The sequence below is a fragment of the Toxotes jaculatrix genome, chromosome 11, assembly GCF_017976425.1.
Source record: "Toxotes jaculatrix isolate fToxJac2 chromosome 11, fToxJac2.pri, whole genome shotgun sequence".
NCBI lineage: Eukaryota > Metazoa > Chordata > Actinopteri > Toxotidae > Toxotes > Toxotes jaculatrix.
In genome coordinates this window covers 14,374,227-14,387,280 of record NC_054404.1, presented here as the reverse complement: position 1 = coordinate 14,387,280, position 13,054 = coordinate 14,374,227, and the positions used below count along the sequence as shown (strand labels likewise).

The 13,054-nt window shown below is 38.7% G+C and overlaps 1 protein-coding gene across 1 annotated transcript in view; it reads left to right on the top strand.

Moving 5' to 3' along the window:
• Positions 1-106: 106 nt before the first annotated feature.
• eys (eyes shut homolog) overlaps positions 107-13,054 on the top strand; it is a 142,327-nt gene continuing 129,379 nt past the window's right edge. The window contains exons 1-6 of the mRNA XM_041049698.1: positions 107-851; positions 1,473-1,589; positions 7,068-7,258; positions 8,119-8,246; positions 10,100-10,214; positions 12,399-12,558. Coding sequence (XP_040905632.1) covers positions 107-851; positions 1,473-1,589; positions 7,068-7,258; positions 8,119-8,246; positions 10,100-10,214; positions 12,399-12,558 — 1,456 coding nt within the window. The remainder of the gene's footprint in view (positions 852-1,472; positions 1,590-7,067; positions 7,259-8,118; positions 8,247-10,099; positions 10,215-12,398; positions 12,559-13,054) is intronic.

Genomic DNA, 13,054 nt, shown 5'->3' with positions numbered 1-13,054 from the left:
TCATGAAGCACGAATCAACGCGTTTCTCTCATCCATTCACCAGATGACACAAGTTGGGTTTGAAAGTCCCCGATTGATTTGGATTAAATAGTAGGAGGGAGGAAACATGGGAGCATCATTGTTTCACTTAATTGCCGTCTTTGTGGCCGTCCGCATGATCCACTGCCAAACAGTCTGCAGCAGACAAGCCTCTCTTGAATGGCACCTTAAACAACATACAGTCCAAATGAATTGGACTCTCATAGGGAACATCTGTAGAAGTGTTTCTGAGTGTTGGGATTCTCAGGAGGGAGACGAGTCAAGTGGGCAACCTTTCAACTTCCCACAGATTTGCCCGCTTCAGGTGCAACATGGAGACAAACTGCTGATGTCTGCTGATGAAACACTGAAGTCATATGGCATCAGACTCCTCAACGTTTCAAAGGACAACTTTGAAAGCTGTTCCACAAATGGACAGACAAAAGATCAGTTGCTTTTCCCCCACAATATAAATGAAAGCGTGCAAGTTGAGGCCAAGTGGTTGGTCCCGGGTCATCATTACTTCATCGCCCTGCATGAGGGAGACATGCAGCTGTGCAAGCTTGGCTTAAGGCTCAATGTGTCTGTTAAAACGCAACTTTGTCAGGGTTCTCCTCTGCTTCGACTTTGTTCGGGGAACGGCATTTGTCAAACAGACCTCTGGGAAGGTGCATACCACTGCCGATGCCACCACCACTACTCTGGGAGGTTTTGTGAAAAGTTTGATGCTTGTTTGGATAACCCCTGTGAAAACAAAGGAGTCTGTTTGAGCAATGGATCCACAGATCCAAACCACAGATCATATAAATGTCTCTGTCCTCCACATTTTACAGGTAAGGGCACAAAACCCACTGAACCCATTTGTTGAGCTCTCTGAACTTATTTGAATTAGAACTTGGGCAAAACTATTACTACACTTCATTGATTTTTACCTTTGCTCCACAGTGAAATCACTGTAAATCAGATGTTATTTGATGTACTGAGTCATGTCTGAAGTCTCATCTCCCCGGAGAAACCCATCACATTTGTATATTTTGTATAATCTGATTGACACTTTTCACTGAATTTTACTCTCAGATTAGTTGAGAGCAACAAAGAAACTTAAAATCGAATCAAGGCGCCTTTTTAATTATATATTTATTGGACATATCAATTTAATATTATTCAGCAAAAGCCCCAACACTCACATGTAATGCAAACACTATTAATATTAAAACAACTTGCATTCCAAATGACTTCTTTCTTAATCTCTTTGCTGCCAACATGTACTTTCTCTCAGCAGTATTATCTACAGTAATGATTTAATTTTAATTTTTTTTCAATTAGAAATTCAAATAAAAAGCAGCAGAGTTCTGTGCATGCATACAAACTTCACTCCAGGCATTTCTTTTTCTCTGTGTGTTTGTGTGTGTGTGTGTCTGGGTAATGGTCAACTGACTTGCCCTTCATTTCAGGGGTTAACTGCTCTGAAGTCGTCGGGAAGGAAAACTGTGACAGAATTTGTGAAAATGGGACGTGCGTTCAGGTGTCGCCTACGTCCTTCAAATGCATCTGTGACACAGGAGTCTCAGGTAAGTAGCTCTCATTCAGCTGCATGTTGGTGTAATATAAATGTGTCGGCTGTCACTAGGACAATGAAAACCTAATCATTGGATGTTACCACACAGTTTTGATCCCAGACAGACGAATCAAACACAGACAGGCAGTTTACCCTAATGCTGTGCATCAAAGGCAAGAGAGAGAGAGAGATTTTTTTTCTGCATCCCGCTTCCAAATGCACGACCATGCCATTTGCCTCAAAGGGGCAACTATCTCCCACAAAGGTCAAAGCTGAAAACTACAAAAGCTATATATCATGAAAAGATCAGCTTTTCCTTATGGGCTTTAAACCGGATCCCACTTGATGTTATATTTGCTGTCGTAATATATGAAGCGGTCACTTCAAATCAAATGCCTCATGTTACTACCAGTGACATGTGGTTGTAAAACGCCAGTGACTAAACTGCTGGCTAACCGAGCGTGTCGCAGTTGATAAAACAAAGGTTTACAGCAATCAATTAAAGTATAATTTATTGTACTTGGTTTCTGCTGAGCATATTGAATCAGAACTTTGATACTGGCCAACTTCTGTGAGACTGCTGGGAAAATAAGTAAGGCATGGGAAAAAAAAAAAAAAACAATATATCAATCGTTTAAAAATGTTTTTTTTTTTTTTTCATGTTTCACTATTTAATGTACCCTGGTCTAACAAGATGGAGCTGATCCAAAAATCTAATTTATGATAGTGTTCAAATTAGATTTCTATTCTTTCTGATTTCTCCTGAATTCTGTATCAATCAGTGGGTGTTATGCTTGTGGTCCTGGTGGTTTTTTTTCAGCTCACCACTTTATTAACATATTTTTCATCTGCGGCCAAGTTGTGTTGCTCGCCGTGTGATTTAGATGAGTTACCAAAGGCTCACGTGCGAGCATTGGGTGGCACTCGTGATCTGGTGAGCTTGTTTATGAGACATTATTGCTTCACCCATTATTTAGGTAATGAGCCTCATTTGCTCACAGTAACGTGCAGTTAGGTTAATGGGTATCACACACAAATGGGTTGCAAGACCTGGATACTCCTCAGGCTGCCCTGGATATCACTGTCTGCTGTGAAAACAAGCCTGCAATGAACTTCCTGGGGTAAAAACTCCAGGTGGCTCTTCATATTGATTCATTGTTTTGTTTGGAGCACAATTTGTCCTGGCAGCATTCTTGAAGTGTCATAGCTTTTCCTTTAGAGTCCAGCCCATGCTTTCAGCTTATTATTTTGGAGATGTGGTTTCAAGGTTACTTCCAGTGCTGTCTGGCATTCATTTTTACAAGAGCAGATTAAGGCCATACAGAAGAAGAAGAATTTTTTTTTTTTAATGTCGCTTGAGTTCAGTATAGGGAGTGAAAGGCAGTATTATGCATCTCAGAAAACAATTCTGAACTTATTAAACATTTAAACGAGAAGATAAGATAATCCTTTGCATCTTTGGAAGGGAACGCTATTGCTTTGTTTTTATCCTCGCGTATATCTTGAAAGCCAAATGCATGCTGAATTGGATGCGTCATGATCAAGGACATGTACTACATTCAACAAAGAGTTTCTGTGTGTTGATTTACATTGATACCAGATAGTATGCCATAGTATGTGATAGTAATCTCATATGAACTTTGAAATTCTTTTTCCCTTCGTTTATGTCTGACTTCATTTGCTGAAATTTTAAATTTTTTCCCTTTGACTGTTACACCTCGCCTTCCCAAATCTTTAGATTTCTCTGCCCATGGCCCTGAATTTTACTTTTCTTTTTTTTAAATAAAGCACAAGGCTTTTTCGATAACACATATGCGCAGACTTTTCAAGACACACTGACCTAAGATACGTTTGAGAAACATTAAATGCCGTCTGGTCCAATAACTAACTGATGCCCTAACAGGACCTGTAGTAAAACCAAACAAAACAGTGGGCACTGTAAAAATGCCTGCCCTTGTGCAGTTTGAAATGGATAATTCATATAATTCACATCAGAAACAAATTGGTGAACTACATGCTCCCTCTTCCTTCACAGCTTTTATCTAATTTGCTTTAATTGCTGCTTCTCTCTCAAGTAAGCAGACTCCACTGGGTGCTCTCACATAGTCATGGTGTCCTCCTGTCCCATCAGCTTCTTGGGAGTTCTGTGGAGCTTGTGCTTCCTCTACCTCCCTGCTGCAGTTGCCTCATTAATCAACTGGAAGTTAGTGGCTGCTCCAGCGCTGGCTGCCCTCATAGGCCAAAGTCTATGCGCACAGAATAATGAGCCAAACTCATGGGACGTTTCAAATGAGATTTTCTTTTGATTTGGCTCTCCTCTGCGCTACCTCTAGGGTATTTGTTGCAAGGTATTACCATCTTTATGGAGCCATTTCTATTTGGTATTAGGTGTTAATTGTTTTTGCAGTGTTGTTGTTAATAATATCAGCTTATTTTAAGTTCAGCTTTGACTATATATGTAGTCATTACCCTTCTTAAACGATCTAATAGATATTGAGATACAAGGTGTTTTTTTCTTTATGTATATTATATTCCTGCAGTTCATAATCACTGCAATAATAGGGGTGTTTGTGATGGAGATCTGTGGTAGACATAAATTATTCTAAAAAAAAAAAAAAAAAAGAAAATTGTTATACCGTGCCTGAGCTAAACCAAAAAGATCACATATTATGGAATTCTCCCTTGAGTGCAGAGAAACCTATACCAATTATCTGTGTGGAAAAATTTCCAAGACAGATGGAAATTGTCCTAAAAAATATATTAGTTTGTATTGGTGCAACTTTTAGCGGGCCAGTTATGAAAAGTCAATTTCCGCTGGAAAATGAGCTGAGGCAAAAGCGAGCCCTGAAGTTGTACACAGCAAGATTGATGCCCACAGAGGAGGCTATGAGGAGCCTCTGGGACATGAGCACTTGTATCAGCAGGGGGATTAAAGAAAATATGCTAAGAAAGAGTCACTGGAAAGATAAATGTGTAGGCACCTTGTGAAGAACACAAAAATGAAAACCCTCACCAGGGAATAACATCAAATTTTATTCACCTTGAACCTGCAGTGAATTCAGTCTAATTTTATCCTTTGCATACAATGTCACTACGGCAATACCCTGTCTCTGGCTAAGCTCCTGGTGGTGAAAGTGTTGTGGTACTGCAGCGTTTGGAAAACTACTGGGTACAGCTTAATTCAAAATTACTTTTTCTTGGAAAACGCTTACAGGATGAAGCGGGCTGCAGTGCTTACTACTTAGTTCACAGTTCATTGAAAATCCTCCATGAAAATCATTTTTACATCTTTATTATAACTTTCTTTTTATTACTCTACTTGGTACAGAGGTTTCAGATATATAAATGCCTTATATATAGCTGTTTAGGATATATGCAGTGTTCTTTACTACTGTTCTGTCAGGCACACAAATACTGGCAATACAGAGATGCCATGTTGTTTTTCTTTTTTCATAAAATATATACTGTATATTATTTGTACATTACCAAGAACTGAAGAAGTTACCGGAGAGGCAGTCATATTTAGCCTAGTTAATTATTCTTTTCGGTATTTTGATGCAGCCTCATGCTAAAATCATTTAAATTATTTTCTTTCCCTCATCAATCTACACTCCGTACCTCATAATGACAAAGCGAAAACAGAATTTTTGAATTTTTTGCAAATATATTAAAAAGGAAAAACTGAAATGTCACACTGGCATAAGATTTCAAGCCCTTTACTCTTTGGCATTTAGTTGAAGCACCCTTGGCAGCGATTACAGCCTTGAGTCTTCTTGGGTTTGACGCGACAAGCTTTGCGCACCTGGATTTGGGGATTTTCCTCTCTGCAGATCCTCTCAAGCTCTGTCGGGTTGGATGGGTACCTTCAGTGGACAGCCATTTTCAGGTCTCTACAGAGATGTTTGATTGGGTTCAAGTCAGGGCTTTGGTTGAGTTGTCCCTAAGCCATTCCTGCATTGTCCTGGCTGTATGCTTAGGGTGATTATCCTGTTGGAAGGTAAACCTTCAGCCCAGTCTGAGATCCTGAGTGCTCTGGACCAGGTTTTTATCAAAGATATCTCTGTACTTTTATCCATTCAGCTTCCCCTCAACCCTGACCAGTCTCCCCTGTCCCTGCTGCTGAGAAACACCCCCACAGCTTGATGCTGACAACACCATGCTTCACCGTTGGGATGGTACTGGGCAGGTGATGAGCAGTGCCTGGTTTCCTCTAGACATGACGCTTTGAATTGAAGCCAAACATCAGACTAGACAGTCTGACAGTCCTTTAGGTGCTTTTCTGCAAACTCTAAGCAGCTCTCGTGTGTCTTTCACAGAGGAGACACTTCCATCTGGCCACTCTGGACTCCCATAAAGTCCAGATCAGTGGAGTGCTGCAGTCATGGTTTTCCTAATGGAACTTTCTTCCATGTCCACACAGGATCTTTGGAGCTCAGCCAGAGTGACCATCAGGTTCTTTGTCGTCTCTCTTACCAAGACCCTCCTCCAATTGCTCAGTTTGGTCAGATTGCCAGCTCTAGGAAGAGTCCTGGTTGTTCCGGCCTTCTTCCATTTAGGGATTATGGAGGTCACTGTGCTCTTGGGAACCTTCAGTGCAGCAGAAATGTTTTTTTGTAGCCTTCCCCAGATCTGTGCTTGACACAATCCTGTCTCTGAGCTCCGAAGGCAGTTCCTTCGACCTTGTTTTTGAATTGTCAGCTATTAGACCTTATATAGACAGGTGTGTGCCTTTCGATTCCATTTACTGTAAGTGGACTCCAGTTAAGGTGTTGAAACATCTTAAAGATGATCAGCAATGGGAGGCACCTGAGCTAAATGTCCCAGCAAAGGGTCAGTGTGTTATTTCAGTTTTTTATCCTTTTTAATACATTTCTAAAATTCAGTTTTTTGGTTTTTCATTATTTAAACAATTTCAGCATGAAGCTGCAAGACAACAAAATGAAAAAAAAATGCAAAGGAGTCTGAAGACTTTCTGGATACACTGTAAATATTATTTCCATCAGCTGGTTAAAATCTCAGTAGTTTTAATTATTTTGTAATTGGATTGGTCAGTTGGTATTAATGTGATGCTATCGGAAGTCTGCAATTATGCAAAGATAAAATTGTGACAGCAGTGACGCTATTCACAATTGCTGTTCGCTTAATTGTGAGAGTATTTGCTTAAATTGTACATATGCATAATGACAGAGAATGGGACCAGCACATGCTTCTGTCCTATGTAATTATTAATATAACATGTCAGTCACCCCTTCCTCTGTGGATTATACGTTACGTCAGTCATATCTTTTCAGATGTGAACAATGGTCAGATTACATTGGAGCTATATCATACATATCATGTCTAGCCTTACTTTCCATTTTAGCTACTTGGTGTTGGGCAGATTCTGTGAACATATGAACATATGAGCTCTTACACATTATAGTCAGTGGAAGCAGATACAGTTCCCACAATATGATTAATGTGCAGCAATGCTGTATTACCTGTCTTATAGGTTCACCTTGTGAGAAGAGGAGAACCCCCTGTCATCCAAATCCATGCAGAAACGGTGGTCTGTGTGAGGAGAGCCCCAAAGGATTTGTTTGTCATTGTCCAGAAAGATTCGGGGGCCCCTACTGTGACTCCAGACTTGACCTCGATTGCATATCATATGCATGTCAGGAGGAACAAATTTGCACTGCAGGGGTGCGTGTGAGGACTTAATTTCCCTTATTTGTTTTATCACGGTGGGACATAAACAAGAAATGGCACATGAAAATTAATATGGTGTCTTAAAACAAGATCAAATGGCTTCATTCTGAAAGCTGCAACAGCAATTAATATTTCCTCCTGAAGATGAGCTGAGGGAAAGAGTGTTTGCCTCCTCCAGTATTTTGATTGAATGTCCCACCGCATATTTAAGTGCCAGTTTGAAATGGCACTCATCAAAAGCTTTTTGTAATTGGATGCCTGCTGCAATTTTCACCTTTCACTGGAAATGTTATTGTGGTCATACATTTTGCGGAGGCAGTAGTGTTTCTAATGTTCTAGAGGATACACTAGAGAAAATGCAGTAACGGTCTAATTGTCTTTCTCCGACCTTTGTTTTGTTCATTACAGTTTGCCAAGTGCACTACACATTTTCACAATCCACCCAAGAATACCAGAGTAGAGCAGGCTAAAAGGGACATTTATCAAAATAATACCTGATATTGCTGCTACTTGACATAGATATTTTTTTCCAGAAGCTTAATTTGAAATTCAAATCATTTTAACTTTGAATTACAATAACATTAGCATTTATTAGCCTCTCATAATATCTATAACTCATTTTTAAATACATATAAAACCTATTATTTACTTGACTACTTAGATCTGACTATATGTAATTAACATTATTAACAAATAATAATATGAGGCAGTCAAGGCACAGTTTTATCGCTACAGCAAATCGTTCTTTTACTGATAATGTTCCTGCAGTTTGTAATCTAAAGTGCCTTTTGTGTATTCTAACCCTGTTTTCCCAAGCTGACAGGTGACCTGGTTTGTTTTGCCTCTGTATGCAGGCCTCTGAATGTGTCTGTGCAGATGGTAATGTGGTCCCAGCATGCAGGAGGCAGCAGAACCTGTGCAGCCCATCACCATGTCTCAACAATGCCACCTGCGTGTCCAGGGGAAATGATTATTTCTGCAGGTGAAACACATAGAGTGATCTAATAGAGGCCGTTCTTATAGTCCTCCTTTCTAGATGATTGGGATGTCTCGTGAATGTGTGTCCCACTGTGAGTGAATAGAAGCGGATCCTTTATTCTTTTTCCACCTTTTAATGTGATTAGGATTTACATTTCATTACAAAGCACTAGGACTAATACTACCTGTCAAGAAGACCTGAAGCCTTGTGGTTGGTGGTTAATGATCTTATCTTATCTCTCTTATCTTATTCTTAACCAGTCCCACAAAAAAGCGACAAAAACCAGCACCAGCAGTGGATTGATCCTACTTAAGTATTGTCTGTGTAACCTAATCCTGATGTAACTTATTTCTCCATTAATGTCCAAGAACTATTAAAAACAAACAAACAAAAAGCTATTAAAAACTAATGAGCCACACTGTTAAACTGGATGACTTATTAATTACCATGATCATGGTTACTGTGTATTATTTGGAGTCAAACCTGGAGCTGTAAATACTGACTTGCACCCCAAGTGTGTATTTATCCCCAGCTGAAAATAGTCCCCCCAAAAATCGCAACGTTTACTCCTGTTTGCGCAATGTTTGTTAAAAACAGCAGTTCCCAGGTGTTTTAAGAAATTACTTACTCCTTTAAAAATAAATAAATAAAACTATATACTTGTGGGCCATTAAAGATTCACATCTTCAGAATAAATAAATGAGCTGTGGCTGAATGACACAGTGTAAGCAGGTTGAAAAGTGGGAGATGTTGGTTTTGGTTTGAATGTGGGATGTGTTTACGATAAGAACAATGCAGAAAAATACATCACAGCATTATCAACCATATTATACTCTGTCAGCTCTGCTCTACCCAGTAAACTATAACCAGTAAAAGACAGGCTACCAGACTTTCCATTTAATCTTACACCAATTTGCTTCATGAAGCCTCTTGGAAGATACAGGCTTCTACTAGATCATAGTCGGCCTTTGATGCTTTCTAGATCCTTATCATCACTCTGAAACCTGTCTTAAACACACACTAAAACTCCTCGAAGCGCTTGTACTGCTAGTCCTTGTCTACATCTAAACTTGTATCCAAACTGAAGTGGCAGAGTCATAGAAATACCTTGAAATACTGCTGTATAATATGTTTTAACCACCCCTGTGAAACACATTTCTAACCAGCAAGCTACGAATGTTTTTGATGACTCACTGTTTGAATTTCTATGTATATGTTTTCAGATCTACTGCATGTTTTTTAGCCTCTGTCTTACATCGGATGTCTTTGAAATCCAGTTATTACACGTTACCAGATCACAAGACTGAATAGTTTTAAGTACTAAACACATAAATTCTGATCTTGGCTCCAAGACTAAATGATATGGAATATTGGCTCAGCTCAATTCGCTATTCATGCCATTGTAAATATTAATGGAGATGCAGAACCTGAATGTTGCTGATTGTTTCCTGTAACCTGGGAGACAATTTTGATTTTCTCTTTTTTTTTTTCAGACTCAATCACAGAATGTGAAAATTATTAGGGAAGTTAATTAAGTGAAGGGTGTATTTGCCATATTAGACGATACAATCAGTGAAATAATGGGAGTGATTTTTACGGTTTTTGGAAAGTATAATCTGTGATTTGTAATGGACCTTAATTTTTCCTCATATTCTAACACCCATTTGGTGTTAGAACCCAGGTCAAGAAGATTGGAGGTCTAATATGCACAGACTAGCTCACCCAGATCTGTATAACAAACAGGTCATGTAAGAAACAAAATTACAAAAAAAGAAATATATATATATATATATGCCTTGTTAGTGCTTGGGGTTCAGGGTGAATTGATTTTGATGACACTGACCTCCTCTCAACAGATGTCTGAGCGGGTTTTCTGGAAAGAATTGTGAAGAAATAATTGACTACTGCAGGCTGCTCAATATCACCTGCCTAAATGAGGGATTGTGCTTGAGTGTAATTGGCAGATATCAGGTGAGTAATTCAATGTCTCAGTCTTAATGAAATACTCTGAAGCCCACAAAATACAACTCCACTGCGCCTTAATGGGGGTTACAGTATGAACAGAAGGTGAACACATTTATGAGCAGAGATAGGATTCATTCATACAGTAAACCATATTTAAAAAAAAATCTCTTTACAATACCCAGACTTGTTATAATTTGACTTTAAGATTAAAAAAAGATTGTAATGAGAGTATTCCAGTTTTTATCATTGCAATTCATTGTATACAGAGCAAGAATTGTATGTATGACACTGTTGATGAGCACAAACAAGCTTTTTGCCTTTCTGTTATGAGCATGCCAGAATTTCCTTAATTCTCTTTGTTGCATGATTTATGTGTTCATTTTGCATGTTTACACATCAACATGTTATGTAAATTATGTAGTTTCTTAATGATGATGATTTCACTGACAGATGCTCCAAATTACAATGTAATGTTCTCGTTTGTCTTTGAATACATACAGATTTAAACATGAAAGTGTAAATAGGTAGATGTGATCTATTGAAAACATCTGGTTTTAGCATAAAATGCGCTGCTGCATGTTGCAGCATAAAATGACCATCATTGGTCTCTAAAGTTCTATGCATAGGAAAACCCATCAGTAATTGAAATAAAAAAAAAAATAAATAAAAACAAAGAGAATAACCAAAACGTCAGTGATAGAATATGTCTACAGACAGCAGTAATCCAATTCTAACCCATTAATCATTGTGAGTATGTGGATGCTTTGCTCAGACCGACAGGTTCTGGTCTAATTTGCTTCTCTATTGCTCACTCTCCTCAAATGTCTGTATTTTTTTACAACACCTGAGACTGCACTGAAATGCCCCATAGCTCCTAATTATTCTCCATCAGTCTTGTTCCATTAGACCACTGAGAGTGTTCTTAATCTAAAATCCACTTCTAGATGCTTTGTGTTGATGTGCTCCCAACCGGAGTCGGACATAATCAGGAAATGTTGCTCGCTTCAGATGGGCTATTTTTTTCTTTTTATGTTTTTGTTTTTATTTATATTTTGATGTGATTTTCCTTTTAGCGTGGAAACCATTGGTTAGTTCGTTAAGGGCAGGCTGCTCATTTTATTCCTCCTGTCATTAAGATGCTCCTAACAGACAGAGGAAAACTAGAGATCACATTAAGCAGATTTTAATGGTAGATATTCAGAGCAATCATATTGGACAGCTTTGCTCTGGTTCTGTACTCCAGTACATTTAATTTGAAATGAAAAAAATCATTGAGATTTATTAATTACTCCTGAGTTCTGCCTTAAAAGGGTCAGTTCACCCAAAACTCACCTACAACCCATAATCCATTACCCATAATTGTAAAGTATCTAGCCATGGAGATAAGTTTGGATCTATGTTATGATTTATTTTTCACAATATCCGTCTCTGAGGGTTTTGCCTTCACCACAATATAATTTCATTTGTGGTGATCTCAGCATTTGTAAATTATTATTTTAAAATAACATTTAAAAAATAATTCATAGCAACTTTTATTTCCAGAAGGATGGTTATTTAGGATGATCCACAGACCTGACTGTCAACAGTTTTCCATTTAAAACACTTTATACAGAAGCAGTAATGCCCAATAAAAATCTTAAGAGAGTTATCTAGATTATCCACAACAATAGGGACACCCTTTCTGGAAAAGGTAACATACTGTTTAATCTTCTGACTGCCACAAATTCCATTCACCTCCATCATATAGAGGTGGTGGCAGGAGAATGTCTCAGAACCTTAGTAAATCAAATCAAAACTATCTGCATGGGTAGATATCACTCGAGGTAGGTGAAAAAAGTAGAGCTTTTGGTGGTTTGGGTGAACTGACCTTTTTATGTGAGAGTGTTTCCAGCAACATTAGATGAACTGTGTACAAATTATTCATAACCCTCAGTGGCAGAATGGGATAGAGTTCCTACATTGTTCGCTCAATATGGAAGAAATACTACCAAACACCCTTAAAACTTAAAGCCAACATCCTAACCCTCATAGTCATTATACATGTGCTTGGCTAGAGCAAAAACATAAAAAAACAACACACACCTGCTGTAATACATACTCCTTTGTGTGATAACATTTTGTTGGCATGGGCTGGTAAGTTAATGAATGCTGCACCGCTGATTACTTGAATATTGTTTTGTTTTCCTGCAGTGTGTTTGTGCCCCAGGATGGATCGGAGAGTTTTGTCAATATGTGGGCAATGCCTGCTTGATAAAACCAAACAGCTGTTTGAATGGCGCCACATGCATTACAACAAGTCAGCCATCATCTCCCCCACATTACGTTTGCAAATGCCCCCTCGGCTTCACAGGTGAGATAACTTCTCTTCATTGTCTGCTTTTGCCCTCTGTCCATCTGTCTGTCTGTCTGTCCGTCTGTCCGTCGGCAGGATATCTCAAAATATGGATCGATTTGTATAAACCCTTGTGGGAAGGTTGGCTGTTGGGCAAGGAATGACTGATTAATGCTCGGGAAAATTCTGACGCGGACCTGGCATAGTTTGACAGTTACATGCAATTGGCAGAGGTTTTTGGTTTCTGTTTTGACATTTACAGACATTATTGTTATGTAAACATCATGTAAATGCATTGTCTGCACAATGCTATTCAAAGATGTGAAGCAGGCATGCAGCACAGCTAGTGAAAGCAGTAATTTTCCTGAATATTTTACCACTTCAAAACAGTGAATCTGCAGTCTGCATGCATTCGACACAGAGAGCTCTCAGCATGAGACCGCTCCATAAATTATGAATGCTTCTATTTTGCCTTTTGTTGATGTTTTAAGGCAGATGGCATATAAATGGCTTA